General features: G+C 40.6%; 1 protein-coding gene across 2 annotated transcripts in view; it reads left to right on the top strand.

The window, feature by feature from the left end:
- The first annotated feature begins 11157 nt into the window (after positions 1-11157).
- Positions 11158-26425, top strand: part of LOC127353436 (polypeptide N-acetylgalactosaminyltransferase 18-like) — a 155418-nt gene continuing 140150 nt past the window's right edge. For both annotated transcript variants that reach the window (XM_051382682.1, XM_051382681.1), the window contains exon 1: positions 11158-11696. In XM_051382682.1, coding sequence (XP_051238642.1) covers positions 11453-11696 — 244 coding nt within the window. In that variant the 5' untranslated portion in view covers positions 11158-11452. The remainder of the gene's footprint in view (positions 11697-26425) is intronic.

The raw sequence follows: 26425 nt of genomic DNA, 5'->3' as shown, positions 1-26425 counted from the left end.
GGCTACCAGGACATTGTATCCTTATTCCCACTGTTAAAATGCATTTTTGAGGGTGATTTCCGACACATAAAAGCGGAACTGTACTCCGAACTAGGTGGTGGTAGGTGGTGGTGTAACAATTTCAGGCTGTACCTTTTTTGCTTTGTTACTAGGGATGCACAATGATTATTAAGGCGGATAAATTATCAGCAGATATTGGGAAATTTGTATTATTGTAAATAATCGGGATAATTAAATTGCAGCTGATACATTATTGATCAATAATAACAACAATTTATTTTGAATTCTTATGCATAATGATAATAAAAACAATAAATTGACGAGAAAATATTTGATGAGTCAGAACTGTTTGTTGTTGTTAACAACAGTGATGTCAGTTGTATTTGGTCTGAACAGATCTATGGAATATTAAATCATCCATATTTGCTCACTTTATCTCAGACCTGTCTTACCTTGTATGTAAAAACTGGAGGTAATGAACTTCTCATTAAAATACAAAAATGTTTAATTATTGGGTATCGCATTGGCTGAAAAAAAGGAATTGATATCATGTAACCCTATTTGTACATGATCAATTTGATCACAAGTGGAACTGGGGAGGACAGTCAATGTCCTTTACACATGACTGACATTAGGATAATAAGTAAAGTACACCATTACTGAACTCACGTTGTCTTCTTGTTTTCACAACGGAAATCCCTCTGGACTGATGGAAAAGATGGAAAAGACTTTCCACTGTAGGTTTTTATAGAGCACGTTGTTTTTGTTGGTGATAGATGTGCAGGATGGGAGCATACTTCACTGTATCTAATTAAAATGACATACAGTAAAAAGAGGTGTTGAATCATGCTTTTTCTTCTCTGTGGCAATGAAGCTGTACTGCAACACAAGCCTTGGTTGCTACTACATTATGTAGTCTATGTTTTGACAGTTGAATAGAGAACAAGATTAAAATTTCCCAACAATATATTGAAATTCCCTTTTTTTGTCAAAGATTTGTCCGCATATGCTGATCTATCTACAATAGCAGGCACCATATTTTGGCATGCACAAAAGCTTCTCTGAATCACAATCAGGGAATAACTTACTTAGCTGCCAAGGAAGAAAAATTATAATTGTGAAGGAAATTTAGGAATAAAAATCTTGCAGGGTGGTATTATCATAAAATGTAAAGAGACAGAACACACCAACATATGTGCCAACATATATACGTATCAATATACCCGCATGAATACAGGACCACTGTGGACAAAGCATCTCATAGTGTACAAGTAGAGGCATGAAACCACAGCATTCTGAGAAATATGGAGCTTGAAGGTTGCTTTGACATTATAAATATTGAATAACAGTGCCCAAAACACTTAAAATAAACTGAATGGACAAGCAGGAATCCAGCAACAGTTTTAGGTTTCCCATCAGTCCCCAGGCTGGGCTGTGGATGCATTGTGGTATAGTCTTAGTGGGGCTGGTTGAATAAGTTGACAGCTCTTGGGAGGAAGTCAATTACAGTCCTGTAGGATCTTCCAGGGGGAAGTTTCTTGGAACAGATTTCCTAGGTGTGCTGTGACAGCCACCCTGCCAGTCAATGGCATCATGCAGCTCCTTCATGGAAGCCATTTGACGGCCAATCACCTGCTCAGTGGTGCAGACAATATAGATTTTTACCGCCTTAGGGGGAAGATGCTATGCTGGACTCCTTTTTGATTAAAAGGAATGTTGTCATCATAAATGGACTTGGTAGAACACGTTTATATACCTCCAAAGAAAAAATATGTTATTTATCTTACCCTATTGGCAAGGTTCAGGTTTGGTCATGTTTAAGCTTGGTGAAGTTAGAGCGCTTTAAAGGTGGGGTCAGTCACTCAGAAGAAAGAGTGACTGGAATCAGAGGCAGGACTGCAGGAGAGTGCAGAGTGGATGACCCCACCTAAAATGGATAGTTTTAGACTAACGATGGTTCAGAGGTGGTGTAATGTGAAAGAGGTTTCTTTTAGCGAAAAGAGAATCATCAACTGACTCTGCAGTTTAAGGTTGTGTTTCAGTGTCTTTCAGCTCTTTGTTTTGCTTTAACAACCTGTAACTTCACTGGTTCATTCTCATTACTTTCACCAGCATAATTTTAAGCAGCAAGCAGCTGTATGCTACCTTTGCAGAGGTCAGACAAAGCTGGTGAACATAATGGAGAATATAGCAGCTTAAGAACCACATATTTTATGCTGAAATGAAGAAAGTCAAAACAGAGTTAAAAGGCCATCACAGGTTTAAATGAAGGCAACCAAAAGTGCTTGTTTACGGTTAGTGTGTGGAAAGATCATTGTCATGTTTAAAAGAAATCAACGTGACTATTGGTATAAGACGTTGCCTGTGTTATCAAAGTCAGATGCTTTTCAGGTCCATCCACCTTGACCTCTCCCTTATGATAAAAAATCCTGAGAGAGGCCATTCACTAGTCACACAACCCCAAAAGGTGGTGTTTTTAGGAAACTGAAACAAAGGTTGTTAAACACTATTGAACAAATAACCAATGCTGTTGTTTTTGCAGTGAAGACAGTTTCTGTTGGTAATAGTTGGCCCAAAGAACCGTGAGTACACAACTAAGCTGTTAATCTCAAGTGGCAAAAAGGTGTGACTTGTTTTAGTCAACAGTTATATCTGTTGTTTGGAGCACATTTAGATCCAAGCTGATGGTAAAACAGTCTACTTCATGGCTGGAGTTGCCTCATGTCCTCAGTGGTAATGTTTAAGGTATGAGGTTATAAATAGTTACGTTGAGGTACGAGGTGTGCAGAGGAATTCACAGGGAAATGCAGAGTGAAAGGAAGCTGGAAGAGAAGTCCCTGTGGTGCACTGCCCCAAAGCATCCTGTTTCAAAAACTCTATTTTTGCTCTGAGCTGTCAAAGGGTGCAGGGATGATATGGCAACCAGTTAATGGAGGGCTACGGGGCTTGTCTTACAGTCTGTCTGTTCAGTTGTACTGTACAACAGTTGAGAAAAAGTGGTGACGACAGCATTACTAACGGAGGCCTGATTCATAAGAGGTGAAAGGCGATGATGGCCACCACTGTGCCGCTAGTTACATTACATCCACTGCAGCCGGCACATCAGAACAGATTTAGAGGCGAGGATGAATGGGCAGGGGAGGGGAACAGGTAAGCAGGCTGCCGCATTAGAGGGGAGAAGCATGAAGGATGACACACACACACACACACACACACACACACACACACACACACACACACACACACACACACACACACATGCAAACTAATGCACATTCAGAAAGCTATAATGCCCTGCTCCTCCCACACCATCACGGCATACACACACAGATAAATGTATACACATACACATTCATGGTGTGACAGGCGTGAAAGCCAGCTGTCTGCCTCTAATAGGTTCTAGAGGAATAAACCTTTCTTGTGCAACATTGCCAGAGGGGGCAAAGGGAAAAGACCTAGGAAGGGAGGACAGGAGGAATTGAAATCCTGGTATTTAGTGGAAATTCTTGGCAGAATTCAGTCCTTTTCATGGAAGAACACACAGAGCCCAGCATTTTTAGCCATGCTAGTGTCAGGACCCGAGGGATGTCAACATTCTTCAGTTGGTTGGTCTACCACTTTGGTTTAGACTTAATATGTTGACAGATATCGAATGGATTGCCATGATATTTTATACAGACATTCATAGTCCCCAGAGGATGAATCCTATTGAATGGTCCCCTTACTTTTCCTCTAGTGCCATCACTGGGTAAAAACTGTCTGAATTGCTAAAAGATTTGACATTCATAGTGCCGAGAGGGTGTATCATATTGACTTTCATAACCCCCCACCCCCACCCCCTGGTTCACCTGTTTACTGAGCTACACACATTACACATAAAACCCACAACCTGCAGTTTTAAAACATTTGGACTTTTTGGACAGACAGTTATGAGAGTGTTACCAGTCTTCCTGTCCAACTCTCAGCAATAAAGCAAATAAGCATATTTCCCAAAATGTTGAACTGTTCCTTTAACTGCAACTGTTGTAAATACCTAAGGTCGTTTTGTGTCTCTTTGTGGTTGTTTTGCATCAATCTGTGGCCATTTTGTGTCTCTTTGTGGTGGCAGTCCCTTCACACAGAGGCTGTGATACTTGAGATTCTTACTCTGGCACCAGGACGGACCCGTGGCACCCCTGGCAGCCTCTCTGGCAATGCCTCTGATTACAGTAATTAGAACTTGGGATCAATGCAAAAGAGAAGAAGAATATCAGTATCAGAAGTATATCATTATTATCTTTTGCAACTTATGAATAAGCAAGCGGCTAGACTTAATATATATATATTAAAAAAATTGTAATGGGTCAGTTCCCACCACTTTTCACCACTGTTATTTCACTGATGTGGCTTTGCCAGGAAGTCAAATATAGCAGCTGAGCAGTATCATTCAGCTCCAATACAAATCAAGAGCTTTCCATTTCATTAGACCCCCTGACTGATTGTAGAACTTTCAGGGCAAGAAATTACTCTACAGTGTCTGGCAGAAACTCAGCGCTTATAAAACAAAGTTCCCTGAAATTCCTTTGAGTCCAATTTTAGGAAAGGCCTGCACATTAACAAAAGTACAGCTGTCATCACTTATGATGAATGTGCCTTGGCAAATGTTTTCAATTTATTGAATGATATTTCAATTTGAAATCTAAATTGTAAAAAAATATGCAGATTATTCCAGAGCTGAATTTAATTTTGGAGTAGTTAATCACTCAAACAGGACACCAGATTTTTCATTTGATATATTTAACATCAAGCAGTAACCATTTAAGAGATTAATGGAAAAAACTGGGCTGTATCTCTCCGTGTGTGGCGATGAAGACATACTGAGACTGATTAATTATTAACAACTCAAGCACTCATGCTCATGGACTCCATATCCCAGTGTTCTGTGACTGAATGACACTCATTAGCGTAAGTCATCATGTCTACTATTGTCAATCAGGGTTAAAAGCTTACTTACTTATGCATGAATGTGACTCAGTAGAAGGCCCATATTTAAACAAAACATAACAGGAAGTGCAACATTTATTTTAAATTACACTTACATATTTTCATTCCAAATGTTGTAGTATTTTAATTGTAGTATGTGTTTTTAAATTAATTAATTTCCTTTTATATTCAAAGACACGTACCATAGTTTTAGAACCAGTGGTGTAAAACATAGTTTATACAGACTGGAAACAGTTGGTCATGTTGGAGCTGACCGTATGAGCTACAGGATAGCTAGCACTGGAAGAACTGACATTCTACATTTCTACTTATGTTACTGTATTTTCCTTTAAGCAGCACAGTGCAACATGGCAATGCCATCTCAAAAGATCAGAGCATCAAAAAGATCAGACTCAACTCTTTGTACAGGCAGTGGTCATCAGTAGTATCTAATGCCACACTTCCATCCACTTTCTTTTCAGGTTTTTCCTGTCAAGACAGCTTCAGTAACAGTAAATTATGAGGCACTGAATTTGATAAATTAACTGTTTATCAGATCACAAATGAGCCAAGAACTGTTGGACAAATGACAGACACCATGGGAGTAGAGTGTTTCTGGGGGCAGGGCCTCACTGATTACTGTACAAACACAAACAACTTTTGTAACTTTATTCTGATTCCTGTGAAACTGAATCATATTTTATGGAGAAAACATTTTTGTGGTTTTTCCTCTGATGTCCTCCGGCTGCTCTGCTGCAACTTTCAGCGATTTACCGTTTCCTGGTGGAAATACTTGTTTAAATCCATCATGCAGGGTCACTGATATGTTCTCTGTGATGTTTTATTTCTGAAAGTACATAAAGATAATTCAGTCTTTATCTCAAACTGTGTCAATCAAAGATCACATCCTCCCTTCACCATTAATTTTCATAGATAATGATGTAAACTAGCTGTTTTTATCTTGGAGAATTAAGACAGCCTCAATAAATAACTGTGCTACCCCAAGGACTACCAAATATTACTTGACACCTGATCTTGCCCTGAGGCCTTGGACAAGTTCACCGTGAGACCCAGTAAGTCCTCCAGTTTCATTTCAAAAACTTCAACATCCTCAGGTAGCAGCAGTGCCATTTAGAAGGAAAGGCTTTTTATCTAGACTAAATGTAAAGTGCAGCAGGGTTACAAATAAAAGAGTCTTCTAAGTGCAATAGTGAGGATGAAAGATCCTTTTTGAATAGTGCTTTTTTGATAAAACAGCAGCTTCATTGAGAACTCAACGATGTACCAGGCCTGTCTGAATCAATCCTTTATTTAAATCTTCATTTAACATTAGGCCTGTTTTGCACAGCAAGTCTTAAAAGATAAAAGAAAAAGTCAAGTACTTAAAATTTTGGACCATTGTCCGACCTGTGTTGCTCAGCTTTCCTTGTGCCATTCTTTTGAGCTGATTGTGCTATTAGCTTGCAGCGCAGGGGGGCCGCGGCTCTCATCCTTTCCGTCAGAGTAAACACTTGTCAACACAGAGCGCCTTTCAATTGATCTACCCGCAAACTGATTTAATGAAGCCCTTGTTGCAGCCAGGCATGGTCCCACATAATCAGTTCCATGTTGTCTGAAGAACTCGGGGAGATGGTGTCCTCCAAAATCAAACTGAGATGTTACGCCAAAATGACATGGCAGTGCTCCCCTGGCGGCCTTCTTTAAGTCTTCTCACGGTGAAGTGTGTCATGTCACAAGACATCCTCATATATGCTGCTCTTGCCGTGAGCTTAGTTTTAGAATGTTTTAGCAGTCGTTTCTTCCCTTACAAATCGCAGCTTTGTGTTACAATCTTGATCGACTGGAGATAAAGAATCCACATGGATTGAAATCCCCCGGTAGGTGGGAGGATCTGCATGATTTTTCTAAAAAAGGTCATTTGAAATCTCTGAACTGCAGTAGTCAACCAACAGTGTCCAAAGGGCACTAAAACATATATGCACTCAGCCTGAACTTTTGTATACATGATTAGCATTAAGCTGGTAATTTATGTACTTTCTTACATTTACACTATACCGGCATTCAGTACTGCATTTCCTGAATGATGTGTTTCCATGCATAATTTTTTGTATTCAAGACCCAGTAGCTTGCAGAAGATGTACCACAGAGAATCTGGTAGCCATTGAACACAACAATCAGGTTTAGTTTGTTAGAAGTACTTTTACGTAGTTGAGTTGAGGAACAAACAACTGTGCTTTCTTGTGCTGGAGGAACTGACATTTAGAATAGATGAATGATGAGATGATGTATAGAAACGTACATGGGAGAGAAAAAAATTTCACATGGGAGAAAAAACTAAGAGGGAGAAAAAAAAACTGACCTTGCCCTTAAATATAAAGACTTTACCTCAGTATTCGGTTCCAGGCATAGGTTTCAAATAAATGAGAGACAGCTGAAGAGGATACCTTGGGCAGAGGGATATTCACGATAGAAAACATACTCAAGGTTGACAGACCGAGCCAGTTGATATCTCTACATTTGGCATAAATCCATTGCCCAGAAGTAATTTTTCCCCCCATGTCCCCTTAGGGGCTCTGTAGGTGTTCGAGGATACTGATATATTCATTGTGAACTGAACCTCAAAATTTTACCCTAGCGCTGCCCACTGCCATTCAGTTCAGTGCGATCTGGGGAAGCTGAGAAACAACCTGTCTTCTGTGGCTGTCTCCAGGTGACTCTCTAAAGACTCACAATAGTTTAATTTGCCTCAGGAAAGGAAATGACAGTTGTTTTCTACTCCAAATGGAAATTGATTATTTAGTGGTGTGCAGATGTAGTGGTAACGGGAGAAAAGAAATTGTCCAATCAGAGCTGAGTATGTAGATGTAGATTAAAGGTACCCTGTGGAGCTTTTGACCATAACCTGAGTTAATACACAGAGGTTTCATGAGCGGGTCCCTGTCTTGTTAGTGTTTTTTGGTGATGTGATACAGGGTCCTGCATGTCATTTTACTCTATTTCACAGATCAAGTGAAGTTCGTGGGTGTAATGTATTTTTTCAAGTTTTCCCATTTCCTAGAGGCTTGTCTCGGGAATACTTGACCATCAATTTCCAGTTCCTTAATGATAACCTGTTACCCAAAATGTTTTTTATTTTTTAGACAAAATAAGATTGAAGTCAAATTGTGACTGAAGAGAAGATTTATTTATTTCTCAGACAAAAATCTACAAAATATATTTTCTCTTGTATTTTCCTTACCACATTAAAGAAGGCTTTTTTGTTTCTGAGGTAGTTCTTCTAATAGTTGTCATGGTCAGTGTTTATTTGGGGCTTTTTTATTGCCTTTTTAATAATTAGTGACAGCTGAAGAGTGACAGGAAGGGGGGTGGGGAGGGGATGACATACAGCAAAGGGCCACAGGTCAGACTCAAACCCTGCAGCAAGGATTCCATTTCTACCAGCTGAGCGGTGCCCCGCTCGGCTAATGTTTTATGAGGGAGGAAATGCATTCAACACATGTATTAAGCCACAAGGATACACACAAAGTGTTTTGGCAAGAAACAGTCAGTGAAAAGACAAATTTAGTTTGTTTACAAGAACCTCACAAGGTACTTTTAAACCTGTAGCCATTTTTCTGGCCACATGGGGGCTGCGGAAAGCTGTGAACACAACACTGACATATTAAGTTGATATGGTGAAGTGTTGCTCATTTACACATTACCAGCAGTTACAGAGCAACATTAGCATTCATTTGGAGTCAGTTCATGTTTCTGGTCAGCTGGCTATCTCTGTTTTTCTGTTGTCAACTCCAGAGGGAAATATCTGGCTCTTTAAAACTGAGCCCTAAAAAAAAAAAGCTTGTCTTTGATATCCCTTCTGATTGCCTTGAAGCTGCTCATCAGGTTCACTTCCACAGCTGTGTGCATGTATTAAGTATGACAATGATCAACTGTCTTTAGCAGGTTTTGAAATAAAGTGTCTCCCCTGCTGCACATTTAAAAAAGTCAATGACTGTTTTGTCTCCTTTTTTGGTCAAAATGAGGGAGAAGAAAGATAAAAGAGAGAGACAGACAGACTGACAGATGGACAGACAGTCAGTTAGACAAGATTGAAAGCAGCACAGAGCAGAGAACCTTAATATTTCAGATCTAATGCATTATTTATACCCTTGGCGAGTCGGCTGAGTCTGCTGGAGTGCTCTTGGGTGAATGGAGAGTTTTCGATTCGGCGCCACGTGTGTGTACGTGTGTATCTGCGTGAGCGTGTGTGTGTGGGTGATTGGCGAAGCAGTGGATGAAAGACAAAGATGAAAGCGGCAGCCTAGAGGCTCTAACTGCGAGATCCATCTGTTGGTGGTGTGAAACTCTGAAGTTACTTTAGCTCTCAGGTAGGCACCCTAGGTTGTCAGCGATCAGAGGTGGGTGTGTGTGTGTGTGTGTGTGTGTGTGTGTGTGTGTGTGTGTGTGTGTGTTTTATAAGAAGTCAAGGAGGCGGGGAAGTGATGCAGATGAGAAGCTTTTGGACAAACTACCTGCTAGCAGCAAAGTCATGAAGCCATACCTCTTATTTACAGTACAGTATAAAAACACAGTCAGATGCTCTCACCCTCTCTTTCTCTCTCTCTCTCTCTCTCTCTCTCTCTCACACACACACACACATACACACGCACACACACACACACACACACACACACACACACACTTAGGGACTGTACAAAAATGATTTGGATGGGTAGGGGAGCTCAAAGCGTTATGAATCTTTTTTTTTTTTTGTCATAGAGGGAAACTAAAAGACCCACAACTCAGTGTTTCAAAATAATATCAGTACTAACTCACTACAGTTGAGTTATGTAACCATTAATAACTAAAAATAACTAAAAGTGCATAAAGATTCTATATATTTTTTTAACATTTAACATTTTAATGCAACAATAGTTTGCACACAGCCAGCAAAATGTACAATAGCTAATGTCATAGTTAACTGAGAATTCAGCCACTATATTTGTGAGCCAGTAGATAATAAATATAACCAGTTACCAAGCAAACCTGAAGCAGGTGCCAGATCTGAGGCTTTTGAGGGGACGCAATATCTTTTCTCCTTCTGATTCCAAATATCAAAAATAAATTGGAATTTGGATGATGCTGTAGCCTAATTAAAGAAATGGTCTCAAATAGAACACAAATCTGGGATTGGAAAAGTGGTTTAAAATGTTAATTATGGTTGAATGATTTCTCCCATGTTCCATGTGTAAAAAGAATTAGGTATAATACAAAAATATAACAACAAAGAAATAAAAAATATATTATTATCATATTAATTCATCCATTTTAGAAAGTTTAAAAACATGTTTAGTCTATACATTACCTTACTTTCTGAGAGTGTGTTTACTGTTTACTACTACTTTATTTTATTTCTTTTTAACAGGGATAATGCACATTCAATCATCACTGCAAAGGTGTTAGTCAAAGGGCTGATTTCAAAGGCTGTGAAATGGAACTGTAACAGGTGGAACATTGAGGAGGATCTATTGTCAGAAATGGAATATAATATTCATAGGTACGTTTTCATTTGTGTATAATCACCTGAAAATAAGAATCCTTGTGTTTTTGTTACCTTAGAATGAGCCATTTTTTATCTACAGAGGGAGCTGGTCCTAGATAGGGCCTTTGGGTTTTTTTTGCTAATGAATAAAAATAAGAGATAATAAGAAAAAGTTGAAAGACTCTTCCTTCCTCTCCCAGAAAGGTCAGACCAGCTTCCCTTCAGCTGAAAGAAATAATACATGCTATAACAGAGTCCGCCTTATAATTTCCCTACGGTCCCTTACAGATTCTATACATCTGTACCACAACTGAATCTACAGTGTATGAACACACTCACAAAACTACATTGTCATACCACACAGGGACCGGTCCACCAGAACACGTGGTTTCAGCATCTTCAACACACTTTTACGCACGCCCACACGCGCAACACGGTCCACTGTTTGCATATCGGCTGCTTCCTTTCAGTCCCCTCTCCGCGTCTATCCATCACGGTTTGACTCTGTACGCTTTAGCTTCCTCGCTTTGCCCTCCTCCCCTCCACCCTCCTCTGTGTACTCAAACTGTGAGGGGGCCGGTAAGAGCGCGCAGACCCCGCCTCCTACCCTCCTATTGGGCTGTATGAGGATTACAGGCTCGGGGGTAGGAGGGTGTGGGTGGGGGGGGGTTGCAGCGCTGTGTCCGACAGCTTTGCAGCGGCTGAGCGCAGCTTGACTCGCCGGCTGCTCAGCGGGGACTCTCCTTAGTATTAGAACCAGAAATATTCTTAAGACGGCAGGGTAACGCGTTTTAAAGCCTCCGGAGGATTTGGCAATGCCTCAGCCGGGACCTGAGAGCGCAGAGGCGGACTGAGTCCACAGCATCGCATCGCTGTAGTTACATTTGGACACATTTCTCGAGTGCGTCTCCTCCTCACTCCACCTGCCTGCGCGCGTCGGGATCAAGAAGCCCATGGAGGGATGTCGCGATGCTGTGCTCAAGGAGAACTAAAACTTTGGTGTCGACATGTGTAATCCTGAGCGGCATGACCAACATCGTGTGTCTCCTGTACGTCGGCTGGATCACCAACTATGTGGCCAACGGGGGTCCCAAAGTTGCGGAGAGCGGCGGCGAGGCGGAGAGAAAGTTGGATGAGGACAGCAAAGGGGAGACCCTGAGGATTATCGAGAGGCTGGAGCGGCTGGAGAGCGTCGTCAACGAGCACATCAAAGGTCAGCGCAGCGAGCTGTGGGTCCTGTCAAAGTTCCCAGGGGTCATCGCGTGTCAAAAGCAGCGTTAGATTGTGGCTGATGTGGTTAGAAACGGGACCAGTTCACTGTTGATCACCAACACATGAACCTTAACTCCCTGGAATGGTTCTTGTACTGAAACATAGTCCATTATGCAGTTCATTGTCCTACATAGAAATATCAATAATAACTTTTAAGAAATTATGAAGCCGAAATTAAAAACATTTACTGCTTCCAGCTTCTTAAAAGTTAGTCTTTGCTGTTTTCCTCTGTTGTATATCTTCTTAAGCTGGATATCTTTTTGCCTTAAGATCGGACAAATTAAGCAGTTTGAAGTTGTCACCAAGGACTCTGGGAAGTCGTGAGGCGCATTATACACTATTTTCATTTCATACACTAAACGTTGAATCAGAAAAATGATAAACAGGAGAATGGGTGATGGAAACAATCATTAGTTCATTGATGTGCTGCAAACGATTCCCCCTTTAGTTACAGCCTCTGTAATCCCTTATTGTCCCATAAACTGTCCACATCAGTCCTTTGATATTGATAATACTGTGCGTTTTGAAAAAACAATGTCAGTCTGACTCATGAAGGCAGCCGCTCAGACTAGTTTTAAGAGATCTCAAAATACACTGCTTTGAATAGAGCGTTGTGTCTGATATCGATGTTTCATAAAAAATACTAGTTAAAACTAATTAAAATAAAATCCAGTCTTTCTTCCTCATTGTAAAATCCTATGCATATTAAATTATTGTTCACTTCAAAGGTTTAACTGCTGCACACCAGCTGTTTTCCAATACTCTGTATATGTGCACTGAGGATTCAGTTGCGTACCGAACCACCACTGGTCTTCAGACTAGATAGTGCTGCACTTCCCTCATTCTGCATCCTTATATTTTGAGTAGTTTGCAAACTATTATTTTTTAAAAGATTACTTGCAGCTGTGTGAAATCTGATAAATTGCCTCAAGTGATGTCACTAGAGTCAGCGTGGGTTTGGGCTAGAAAGATCTCATCTCCACTGGAGTATTGCAGCTCGAGGCTACATTAGCTGCACCCCTGACAATCCAGTTTCATTGTGGGTAATGTAGGCACCAGGTTTTGACAAGACAGTAGAATGAGTGGCGTAAACAAGGATTTTTTTCTCGGTTTTGATCCACTGTGTGTCCCCCAGTGTAGGAGAGCAAATCTAAATAGGTGGACTCTTAAAAAATGACCTATACGAAGAACCGTTTGTCAAAATAGTTGCAGATTTATTTTCTGTCAGTCGACTAATACACTCATTGTTTCAGTTCTGTACCACATACAACCAAATTATTCACATGGCAAAAAGGGCACAAGGGACAATAAGGTTTCCATAAGCTATGAGAAGGCCACTGTAAGTGCCACACAGCTCATAATGCTAAACTATGATTTGGAGTAGTGGTCACCTGATGTTGGTTTTTCAGTGGTTGATATTTAGAGAGAGGGCTGCTGGTGGCTGATATGTAATGCTGATGTCAAAACATGAAAAGTCATGTGTAATTCTGTTATATTCTACAGGAAATGTATGCATATGTTTACAGAAAGATGCTCTAGACTTATAGTACAGCGGCTTGAAGCCCATTTTTCCACCACCTCCCCAAAATTCACAGGGGGGGCACTAACTGCAGATGTGTCTGGAAACATTTTTTGTGTATCGGCCTTGTGAGCACAGAAGTCAGCAGATGCAGATCATCTCACAATGCTAGATAATCACCCCGATTTCTAATTTTGATTGATATCAAAAGTGAGTACAGCATCAAATCCGTTGACACTCAGTGCCCCATTTTGATGTACTATTTGTTTTTGCATCATCGACCCATTTATGACCAACTCTTAAAGTCCAACCTAAATTCAGAAATCAGATTAGGTCATTTGTCTAACAACACTATTCAGGTCAGAGCCAGACAAACTTTTTACGTATCAGAATTTTCAAACCTCTTCTTCCAGACGCCAGATAAGCTCTCGTGTCGGTCTGTTTAGTATCAATGGGAACAGATGGTTTTGTTCATTGATAAAATGTTGCAGTGGTACACACACAGGACTAATAGTATTCCCCCTGGGTCCTCCACATTTTAATTATCCTCCTCAGAGCTGCACATCCATGAGTCAACACACATTAAGAAGTGGGACAAACTCTTCCTTTATCCTCTGCTAAATGGGACAGTACACGACTCACTAACTGAACGTAGGATTTAGGAGAAAGATGCACTCCATTGCAGCGGCGAGATGATTAACACTGGAGTGTTCTTCGGCAAGAGCTCCGCTCTAATGCCCGATAGACAGCTAAAGAATGCAGTTCCTCCGAAAGATAAGGGCCGTAATTTATCAAACATCTCCGAGAAGGACTGTTGATCCAGGATTAATTTTCTGTTTCGGATGAGCTTGTTGGGAACGCACTGCTAATCAGAGAGGCTGAATTAATACTGATGAGAGGGAAAACATCCTTTCAGATGCAGACATACATAACTGCTGACATGTACAGGCACAGATAGAACTATTACACTTGCAGTATGAGGCATTTGTGCATTTTATTTAACTCTCGATACAAAAAAGACAAGGTTTTACATCATATTTTGTTTTGCCATTATTTCCTTTGCATCAGTATTCAGCACCTAATCGCTCTTAAATATATACTGTAAATAATGCAGGTGAATGCAGTTTCAAAGCTCTGGACTTCATACTGAGGATCGATAGAAAGCAGGTGCTAATACTTGACAGAATTCAACAAGTTATACTGGAGCAGTAATGTTATACAAAATATTTTTAATATATGCAAATGAATTGACATTTCATTCATCAAACAGGCAGCAGCAGGGCTGTGAATGATATTTGCCTTTCATGTTCTTATTAAACCTCTAGTCCTAATTAATTTAAGTTTCTGTATGTGCCCAGCTTTTAAGATGGGAAATAATCTGCATTTTTGCCACTGCAAATGGGTGCTGTTCACATAGAGCGGTTGAGCCAACAGATCATGGCGTTCAGACTTTTACCACTGTATTAGTTGCTCAGGTAATAAAGGGAAGTCAAATGTATAATACATTCAAACATGAACAAAGGCAGCTGTTGGGTCACAGTGTCAGCCTACAACAGGGGGCACTCTGTTTCCACTCTGGATGGGGATTGTAAAGTGTACTGTCCCACTGATTCAACATCAGTTTCATACAAGTGGGAAAAGATGAATAGACGACATTGCCTTGTTCACTGTGGGACAGGATGAAATGCAAATATGAAACGGTGCAAACTTTTACACGCGACTGTATGTGCTGATTGATACGACCATCAGAATTTTCTGATGCAGCACTTTAAATCCTCCTAACTGTTCAAAGTGCAGCTCCTCTTTGTGCAGAGAGATGTTGGTATGATACAAAGCACACTCATCATTAACATGGAGAATGGCAGACTGATAGTGTACTGAACTGTTCAGAAGTGCTAATAGAATCTGCATAGGCTCCAGGGTTATAGCGGGTGAGTAAATTTAGCCGCCGGAGTGCTGGCACACTCTTCTCCTCCACTCCGCTCGGTCCTCGGAGTCGGTGCCAGATTACATTATCAGCCGGGGGCTGATGTGTTTATGTGTTTATGCTTTGTCACTGATACAAAAAGACCAGACTGCAGAACTGACATGCAGGTTTGAATGAGGATAATACGTGTCAGGTTGGCAGAGAATCTATAAAGTGTACTTAGGTAAAAAATGAAAGAACTTTTCATTCTCTGGCATTAAGTGGAGGCTGACTCAGTAGGTTTATTAATGTTGGAATGAGTGTTACATGAACATATTACTAATACTTTTAAGCACTAAATGTTCCTGTACTTCTAAAAATATTATGTTGTCACAATCGAGTGCATTAGCTCTGTGTTGTGTCGCTTGGAGTTTGGCTCTCTTATTCTGAAGCTACTGCCAAAACAAGTATATAACATACGGTGAACTGGTGGAGTAAAGTATGTAAAAGATCTCTTAAATTGCTAAATAACTTCAGACATTATTTAAACTCAACTCACTGTTACGAACCATTTCATCATTCTGCTTTGTTTCCTTACAGAAGCTTTTATTTTAAAATTTGCTTTTGCAAAAGCCAGTTTTTTATTTCATAATGACACTTTTCACAACAGTGACACTTTGTGTTTTTGTTCTTGACAGAGTTGATTATGACTTTCTCTGAGGACCATCTTTAGACTCAAACCGCTGCTGAGGAAACTGTGAAGCTGCTGCTGTTTTAACTGGTTTTGATTGATTTCACCAATCTGCCTAGCTAGTTAGGTAGCATGTGTAGCTTTGGTTAGCTAATAAAAGGAAGGGTTAGTTGTTGTGATACAAAAAAAAGAAAGATACAAAACAGTTTCAGATTCGTCCAGTGTGGAAATACCAGAGGTTTGTTTTGCAAGGCACTAGTAAGTCTTTACACTCAAGTCCCAAGTCAAAACCACTGCATGGTTTTTGTATGCAAACAAAATTATGTTTGGTATCATGTTAGTTCTTCGTGGTTCTCTCCTACAACTTGATTGGATGCTGTCGGATTGGTTCCAACAAAGTGGATCTGGGGAATTTGTTGTCCACTTGCTGGGAATAAATAGCGTAAATGTTAGTTAATGCAGGAAAAGAAGGGAAATGAATTGATTCGTGGCACACTTTTTAAATAACATACTTTTTAATCTTTGGGCTTTGGGGGAAGGTATCAAGTATTTTAAGTGTTAAAGTCTAAGTCGAGCTAGGGGCCCATTTAGATTTTGTCAAGTTGAGTCTTAAGTCATCAAATTTGTGCCTCGCACGTGGAGTCCACACCTCTGTGAGATACTGTAAGTCCAAAGAGAAGAGAGTCTGCACCCGTTTCTCTAGTGAAAGCAATACATGAAATGCTTCAGCAGAACTGAAATCTCACATTTGTGAAGCTTCGGTATCTCAGCCACATACTCACACTCTATGAAACATGTTAAAATAATCAGTGGAGTTTCAATAATTAATTAATTAATTAATTATTTCACAATTTATTATTTAATTGATACATTTGACTCTATTCATATGAAGATGTATATTATTTACCATTGACCATGCTGGGGCTCCACATGGAACAGCATGTCCAAATTCAGCTTCAGTGTGGATTTTCCATTTAGTTAGCTAAGCAGAAATGAGAAGTCCTGGCTCTGCTGAAGGTGTCAGGTGGCCCCACTGGCTGGTGCTGTATTACATTGCTGGCTAAGCTGAGGCAGAGGCTCAGTGAGAAAGAGATTCAGGTCATGAAACCGTGCATATTTTAACACATTTGTTTACAGCCATTCATTTTCACACTGCAGGGCTGCTTAGAAGCGAGACACACCTGATGAAGAGCATGACAATAATTCTTTTTAAGACACAAAATGGATTCTTGGCCGCAGTTCTTACTTTCTGTCAGTGTTATGCATCTTCGGAGGATGTGTCTCCTCTCACGCGATACTGTGTTTTGATCCGTGTTCTGCATTGTTTGTCTCTATCCTGCTGAGTACAAGTCTTATTTTTAGTAGTCTCTTTATGAGTCAATGCAAGTTGATCCATGTTGACAGGCTGCTGAAGAGGAGGAGTGTGCAGGGTGGAGGGTGGACTTCTGAGACTGTGTATGTGTGTGTGTGTGTGTGTGCGTCACAGTGTAAGTTGCGTGTATGGCTTGTCATCAAAGATGCACGGCAGTGGTGTGAGATCTGTTGTGGATGTCACCGCCTGCCTATGGAGCCTGTGTATTGCTGCATGAAGATTACCGCCACTGTAAACATTTTGACATCAGTCGGTTGAGACTGCCACAACACTGGTGCACAGGTGCACAGGGACGTTGGTACAGAGAAATCGATCCTTTTTTGGTTCTGTGTGCTTGATTTTCCCTGCCAGTCGCACTCTTAAGATGCTTGAGGATAATACAAAATAATGCAATTTAGAGGGAGGGAACGGAAAGAAAACACTGATGCAGGCAGACATTCAAACTGCTGGATCATCCCTAGAGGTAAAGGGGTTATAAATTAAATCAAGTGACTTCTGAGCTTGTGATGGTTTAAGATCCCCCCCTCCATCGCTTGCATCTGCACTCCCACACCGCGGAAATTCAACGGAAAGGTGCCAGTGAGGGTGTGATATTTTAGAGAAATTCACCTCTATATTCTTGTTTTTGTCTGACAGATGGAGGAGGTGTGACACTCACAATTCCAGAAGTGTTACTTTCTTCAGATTCAAGCTCGATGACTTGGTTGCACCTCCTCCGTGTGGTTTCAGTGCTCCGATCCTTGGCAACAGTGTAAGGATTATTACGTTGTTCAGGGGAGCTCACCCCTGTCACTGGATGCTGGAGATTTGTGAGGCAGGAATCCGAAATTATCTTCTTGCCTCACCTGCCCAGAACTGATGCAAGTGAAAGTAAAATTCATACTGGACAGAAATAGATTGAAATATGTCAACTGAATTATTTTACAGCTGTTTCAGGAACTAAGCAGCCACAGAAACTAAACTCTTTTGTGCCTTCCTGTAACGCTTCCACTATTCAGTCTGAGCCAGAAGCATATTAAAAATGACTGCATTATTTGAGATACTGTTTTCACACATTAGGAAACAGCAACGCAGTCTTTTTTTTGTTCTTTTTGTTTAACTGTTGTACGACTCGAGCTGCGCTCCGCCTCCTAACGTCCAAATCGCACCCAGTCGGAGATCTGCTCCTTCTCCTTCAGTATCGCAGCGCTGTCAACTCTCACACTTTTAGCTTGGAACATCTGCTTGCAGTCACTGTCTCATGTAGACATGTAGAACGGAGGCTCCTTAGTTTGACTTTATTAAATAGCTGTGGCCATCACACAGCAGCAGGATCGATACAGGTGTCTTCAAATTTGATTGCTGTCACAGCAGCATAGGGATGACATAATACCAGAAATGTAGTCGATACCAGAACCAGTGAAATTCCACGATTTTCGAACACCTATTTTAATACCATAGTAAAGAACAAAAACAAAACAATAAATCCCATGTACTTCAACACAGATTACAAAAACAACAACAGTGTCATGAAGCCTTCAAGTAATAAATAAAAAGAAACAACTGCTCAATATACTGTTTTCTTCTTACTTGTTTGCTTTCCCCTCTTAAGTTGATTGTTTCCTTTCATATAGAATCTGCCATTCAATATCAGCCTACAGTCAGATTTTGTAAGATTTATATTTTAATGTCTTTCTTTGTCATCTGTGATGTGAAAACATCAGATATCCACACAGTCTGTGCATCCTGCTCGTAGTTCAGTTATAAAATCCCCCAGCACCTCTCTCTCAGACTGGAATCGCAGTTATAGTCCTGTTGTCTGTGGTCATTTTGAGACTCAGTTTGTATTGATATCAACGCAAAAACAGTGATTACAGATGACAGTCCTCTTCCTCCTCCTGCACGCTCTGCAGTCGTGACCCCTCGTCTAAACCAAGCAGTTCAAGAGTTCATATGTGAAAACTGTTTTACAGTTTTCGACAAGTAGAGGTTGTTGTTGTTGTTGTTGTTGTTGTTGTTGTTGTTGCCATCTTCAACTTTATCTTCTTCAATACCGGTAAGTGTTCTTCTTCTTCTCCCTATGGCATTTCCTGGGTACCTACAGTATTGCAGACAAAAACGAGTACTGTCACATTTCCAGAACTTGGTACCAAAGTATCGGTGACATTCCTACAGCAGCAGTAACTTCATGAATTATGTAAATCTTCTGTAGCACTGTGATCTTACGATAGCCTTACGAACCTGAATGCATTTCTGCATAGATAACAGGTGAGCTGTTACACACAGATTCCATACATTGATACAGTGAAATCATTGGGAACAAAGCGGCCATGACCAGGATGAGCACGGCCGCAAAACCATCAAACCATCAAATCTGTCGCTACATTTTTATTAAAGGGTTTTGTATAAAAAATACACTGCCACTGCTGTAGGTAAATCAATCTTTCTGTCAGGTGTGAGTGTTACTGTCCCATTGTTTTTCACCTCTTCCAGGTCACAGTTTACTTATTTTACCTTTGCCCCCTGCTCTACATGCTATCTGTAACTGCTGCCTATCCCTGTGTGCTCCTTGTCAGGGATCCGCTGCTTCTCATAGAAAATTAATAAGAGCTGTTCAGTTTGCTGTATCTTTCTGTCTCAAGCTGCAAGAAACCACTGCCTCCTTTGTTAAGATTAGGATATGGTAGTCTTTAACTCCAACCATGTCCTAGCCCTACCATAACCATCTGTAATCTACAGGCTTTGATTGGTAGAGCTTTATAGGGTGAGAGACAGAGAAGGGCGAGACAAAAAAGGCTTGTTTCGCTTTTATTGACTCAATGTACAGTGTTGGTGGCCAATAGAGACATTGAGACAAAGCCAAAGGTAACCACCCAGTGTGATGATTTTTCCATCTACGATAAGAGACATTCTAGTGACACTGATATTTGATACTTGGTTGTAATTTTATACCAACCTGTCCTTTATCTTCTGCAGTCCTACAATGTCACAGAGAGTCAATTTTTTCCAAACAGTCAAACATAAAACCATGGCAGTGTGATACAGCATTGGATGGACAGGAATGGACATTGTATATCCGTACATCAGACTGAGTAATGCAGTATCTGCTGTTCAGCCAAAGTCCACAGAGATGTGTATCAGACTGAGCATTGCAAGAGTGAGAAAGCTTCTCCACATGAATAAGATACAGGATGGATCGAGCTACTCGTCACATCAGTATCACTTTCATCAGCCGGGAAGCGTACGTAGATGACTGCCATTTTTTACTCATAACCACACCATACAGTGCTGCACTGTACATACAGTTTTTCCTGAAGCAAGGAATGCAAGATAAAAGACTCAAGGCCAAGATGGAATCAGACCGGAGTTTGTGTCTCCGCTGCACTGAAACCAGACTAGAAAGACTCTGTGCTGATTGATTTTCCAGGGACATGAATCAGAAGTGTTAGCACCTTGTTGAAATGAGTATGAGGTGGTGCTCAGCAGCTGTTTTTATTTAAATGTTTTGTCCTGGTACCCCAAGAACCTTAAAACTCAGTTCTTGCCTCATGAGACATTCATAAACAGCAGCATTAGTTTTTTTAGGTAATTTAGGTAATTTTTATAAAAATCACTTTGTGATCATCACATTTTTATTTTGTTATTATTGCTGAAACGTTCACTGTGTTCTGACAATAGTACATGAGACAGATAATCTGTGAAAAAATCAGGCTCCTCTGCCTCCTCCTGGCGCTCCTGATGGCATTTGGAAGAATCCACCAGGCCTGAACAAAAACAACCAATCAGAGCAAAGAGAGATAGTTGATTGCTGAATCTTATTCCCAGGACTCCAAATATAGACACTTTGGGTCCCTGGGATTGAGAAACAATCTTCAACTCCAACCCAAAGTGTCTTTATATCTTTCCCGGCTCTGTTTGGTTGTTTTCATCCTGGCCTGTTGGATCCTTGCTAATACCATTAGGAGCACTAGAACAAGGCAGAGGAACCTGATTTTACACAGATTATCTGTCTCATGTACTACTCTTTGTCTATATCAGAACACAGTGAAAATTTCAGCAATAATGAAAAAAACTTTTGAAAAACTTTTTTTATAAATGTTACCTACTGCAACTAAACTTTCATGTAATATAAAAAAAAACTCTATCTTTAAGAAATTGTATGGTTATTCCTTTTATCTTTAATTGTATGTATTTATGTGTAAACACAAACAATAGTGCCATAGTTTTGGGTTTGCATAATTTGATCTTGGATATGAAACTTATCAGTAGGAGCCACACCATCAGCCTCATGGCATTTTGGCTCCATAGATAAATCCTGTATCCCTTTGTATTATCTTTGTAAAAAAATACATTAGATTTATCCAGAAAGGCTTTGTGGATGCAGCTGGCACAGCGCAGATACCACCGTTCCTCAGTTGCTTTTACACTGTCTCAATTGCTATTCAAACTCCCATTTTCTACTCTCAGGGGCACATTCAGAAAGAATGGATAGAGGCAGCTGATAGCACGATGAATCACATATCACTTGCAACCACTATCTGCCCCATCTCAACGTCCGATTCAATTGCAAATATGGACATTATGTTTTTAAGCTGAATGAAATTTGCCCTTGTTCATCTGTGATTTTACATAGTGGTCCCATTTGTTATTTAGTAGAGATGTCACGATTCGATATAATTCATGATACTGGGTTCACAATATGATTATCTCACATTTTTTTAACAAAATGAGATGAAAGACAAATTTATGAGTGATCTTTTCTTTATCAAATTAAGTAATCTTTTTTCCTATTTCTGGCAGGTAGGGTATATACTGTGCAAAACAATACATGTTTCCTTCGATCTTTGTGAAAGTGAAACTGCCAGCTACGGAAAACGGCCTCAAATCTCTGATGTACATGGTTAACATGACATGGTTAAGCAATGTCTGAGTCAAACAATGATATTAATGGAGTTGCAAGAACAATACCTTCCACTTTTTTTCAAATAATAATAATAATAATACATTTTATTTAGTGCTTTTCTACATACTCAAAGACACTATACATAAAAAACATAAAAGCAGCAAAACAACATCAAATAGTAAAACACTAAAAACACATCAGACTAAGCTAAACATTAAAAGCAATTTGTGGGTGAGCAGAAGAGCAGCTGAGTTCTTGATGTACTGGAGTTTATTTAAGGTTTTGGATGGTGTGCCGTAGAGGATGCTGTTGCAGTAATCGATTCTGGAGGTGATGAAGGCGTGGATGAGGGTTTCTGCAGCAGAGAAGGAGAGTGATGGGCGGAGTCGGGCGATGTTGTGTGATTTGAAAGAGAACTCATTCTAATTATTATTCTAACCATTCTGATTATATATTTACTGCCACTGCTCATTCGTCATTCGTTTATATCTGCGGGGTGTCTCTTGTTTTTCTATGACTCACTCTTTTTGGAGTGTTTTCTCAGAGTGATTGTTGTTTGGGGTACTTTAACTGTGTGCTCTCCCTTATTCATCTGGGAACACGGAGAGCTGTTTTCTCTCTAGTGCGTAAGCCTCGTCTCCGTTCCTCACAGCAGGAGAGTTTACGTTGTCTTATAGTTCAGTTCAATCATTACTGCCATGATCACTGATACATCTGAACCTGATACCGCTTAAAAATGCACTTCAGTCACCACCAACTCTCCACCAAGATTCTAATAATTTCACTCTATGTGTGGTTATTAGCACTTTTTTTTGCGATGAGGCTCACTTGCATAGAAAGGGGCAATTTTCCAGCAAATGTTTGCACATTACTTAATTTAATGCAGTTGTTTTTCCTCAATATTTTAACTAAATATCAAAAACAGCTAGGCATGCCCCATATTTGAGTTTACTTTATTACTTAATTGGAAGCTGATTTTCATAGTATGTTTAAAACATTAGAATCACACACAGGACTTGACATGGTTTAATAACAGAATGTACATACATGATTTTTTCATAAACAAGTCCATAAGTCCAGGTACTTTGGTCTGAAATGCAAAGCAAGCTTCTGAGCTCTTTGATGGTCCTGTGAAAGCTGCGAGCAGTGTGGTTCATTAAAAATGGAACTGTGCTGATGGCGGTCAATATCCACCCTGCCACTTTTCACACATGAACACACACACACACACACACACACACACACACACACACACACACACACACACATGCACACACACACACACTCACAGGAGATTCGTAATGGACTTAACCCTCACCACAGAGACCCTGTGCAGTGGTTTGTGAGTTTGACCTGACATACATGTGTAGACTGAAATATCTCACATCTCATACTCAAACACAGACACACGAGACATGCACACGCATATCTTCCAAATCCCAAATGCAGTAAAGTGCAAGCTGCTAATCCAGCCCCTCATGCATACACTTGTCTCATTCCATAAACAGGAAGTGTGTAAGGAGATATGTCTGTGTGCTGTGTTCTTATGTGTGCCTTTTATGATATGGTGTGATTTTAAATTGGTGTGTGTGTCTTTGGCTGCAGACTGTATATATCACTGTTTGCAGGAGACGTCTTTCTCACGGCGGCAGGCTGCAAGACTGAGCCTGTTCACATATTACACACGATGTGTCCAACACGAAATCTAACACTTAGTGAAGTTGCCACTGTCACTCACCGTCTTCTAAATCCCACAGTGTGTTTCCCTCAGGCTGCATTATGACATAGCTGGGAGGCTTTCCTAGGTGCTGCCCCACAGCTAAATTCCTTCAGTGAGGCTTGGGGAAGACTATCGGAGGCTGTAAGCCTCATAAAGTTGTCATCTGGGGGCTGCAGGAAATGCCTGACACATTTGTTGTCAGGCCTCTTCTTAAGGTTTCTAAGGCATGGATGGGCTACATGAAAATAAACAGATAAGGATATCCAAATTGTCGTGTAAAATGAAGCATGAAGAGACAGTGCCATATTGTAGATTTAACTTGCAGAAGACGTTGAATTATTTGTTGTTTTTGTATTTACCTAGAGGGAGTCGGTTGCATAATCAGCAGCTCATTGTCACATTAATTTTTTATGATTAAAACATTTGTGAAAGAGTTGAGTTGGTTGCAAAAGGACCTGGTTTGCTATCAGTGGCTATGATCAGTAGCCAGGTTTCTATACAAGAGTAGCACAAATTTTAACCAAATTTTCTGATACAAAAGAAACATGGAAATGCAGACTGGTCTGCTAATTATGCCAGTTCGCCACAGCGGTGGCGTTTGCGTCCTGCGGCTCGCCAGTGTTTCAGTTTAAGGTGTGACCCTCTTAAGTCGCGACTTTCAGCTGAATATGTTAATATATTTTAAGTAACTGGGAACTTAGTTGACATTCTGCAGTTAACAGAGGGAGGCTCCAGGAGGCTGGAGGAGGGCGAGTGCAGGTCATTAGTACAAGCAGGTACTGAGATTGAACACTGACCTGCTCGGGGCACCCTATGGTTCGCCTGGCGGAGCTGGCGCCCCATGTGCTGAGGTCTTTGCTGCAGCGGCCATGGGTTCAGCTCCAATCTCTGGCTGCATATCATCCCCTCTCTCTCCCCCCTTTCCTGTCAATCTTCAGCTGTCCTATCCAATAAAGGCAAGAGCCCCAAAAACATATGTTAAAAAACTCCACTGTCCCGCTGTAACCCTTACATAATAATTAGCAAGAACAACAGAAATAGCGGTAATACCACATAATGTTGAGCCAACCTTAATCACAGCAGGAGAAATTCCTTCACCACAACGATGTAGAAATATGGCATTTATTTGTTTTATTTGTTTGTTTCATGTATTAACTTGAGGAAGGTTACAGTCTCCACACACGTCCAAAGGTAGTGTTAATGGCAGTGTGTGATGAGCCTGACAAACAGCTGACCACTGAGCTGTGTCAGTCTGTGTTTGTATGTAGTTTTTCTGTTTGTTCAGCTTTATTGCCGTGTTTGAATTTCGCTAGTTTATTTTAATGTTTAATCCGTGTGACTATGCTATAAAGTGACTGTACTTCATTAAATTGCACACATTTGAAATTACCAGTATTCCAGTCAGAAGATTTAGTTAGAAGTGGAACTTGCCACCTAATCCGTCCTTTTCAACCACTGCCCCCTGCTGTTCCTAATTCTGCCACAGTTCCTGTCTTTCCATCCCACGAGCATCATTGGAGATTCACTTTCAGCTCCCCAGACTGTAGCTTTGCCTTCACTTCTGCTTCCCTGCTGCTAAATACCACCTTCCAGCTCTTGGGGAGGACCTTCATACACAGTCAGATTTCCTACCACGCTGCGATGAAGTCGTCGCAGAGAGCCGAGGGAAAAGCTGGCAACTTTCTGAGCTATGAGTATTGTTCCAAGTCGCACTGATGGAAACTTGGTGGAATGTAGCCTGAGGCTTTTCTTCCAGCGGGTAAGTTCGCTTTTACACTATTATTTTGTGACATTTCACCTTTTGTTAAGTTTTTAAGAATCTGGTCATGGTCGGGTTAAACCACAGCATTTAAAATGGCTACATTTTGTAGCAATTGTTCGAGTCGAGTTTGGTGAATTCTATTAAAACCAAAAGGATAATGAAAGAGCAGTGCTTTTCAGAAAGTTAAGAGGCAGGAGTCGTCGGCACAAATGCGTTTTATGTATAAACTGTGTGAGCTTTTTGTCCAGTTAGCGAACCAGCTAAGGAGTTTTCTAAGTTCTAAGCACTGCAGTTAGAAAGCACGTCAGAGAGCTTTTTCTGTACAGTCAGCGTGAACAAAATACTAGTGGGAAGTAAACAGCCAAGTAGAAAAGAAGATCGGAGAGCTATTGTGACTGACTAGCGCTATAGATCTTCTTTCATTATTGAAATAGAAAACCATAGCTCTATTTGCCAGAATAAAAACCTGGCTCAGTAACAGCAGGAGCAGAGTGGCAGGGCTGGTGGAACGGCAAGGACAAAGTGACGACTGTTAGTGCCACCAACATGGCCTGCAGAACACACTCTCTGCCATTGTCCTGGACATTTATTTTGAGAAGGGTTCATTTTTATGTTTCTCAAACAACAGGGGTCTGTTGGACATGAAATGTACCATAACACTATCTGCCTCTGGTCACTGGTCACCTGTGGTGTCTGAATCTGAGACGGATGGATCTCCCCTTCAGGCAGTCCTGCACAGAAACAGGGCTCTGCTGCTGCCTCTGGAATGAGAGAACTCACATTGAAAACATGGAAAACATCTGGTTTTGTGAAGCAGT

This window comes from Dicentrarchus labrax, unplaced genomic scaffold (genome assembly GCF_905237075.1).
Source record: "Dicentrarchus labrax unplaced genomic scaffold, dlabrax2021, whole genome shotgun sequence".
NCBI classification, from domain to species: Eukaryota; Metazoa; Chordata; class Actinopteri; family Moronidae; genus Dicentrarchus; species Dicentrarchus labrax.
The sequence above is the reverse complement of the archived record's forward strand: the minus strand, read 5'-3'. Positions and strand labels throughout refer to the sequence as shown.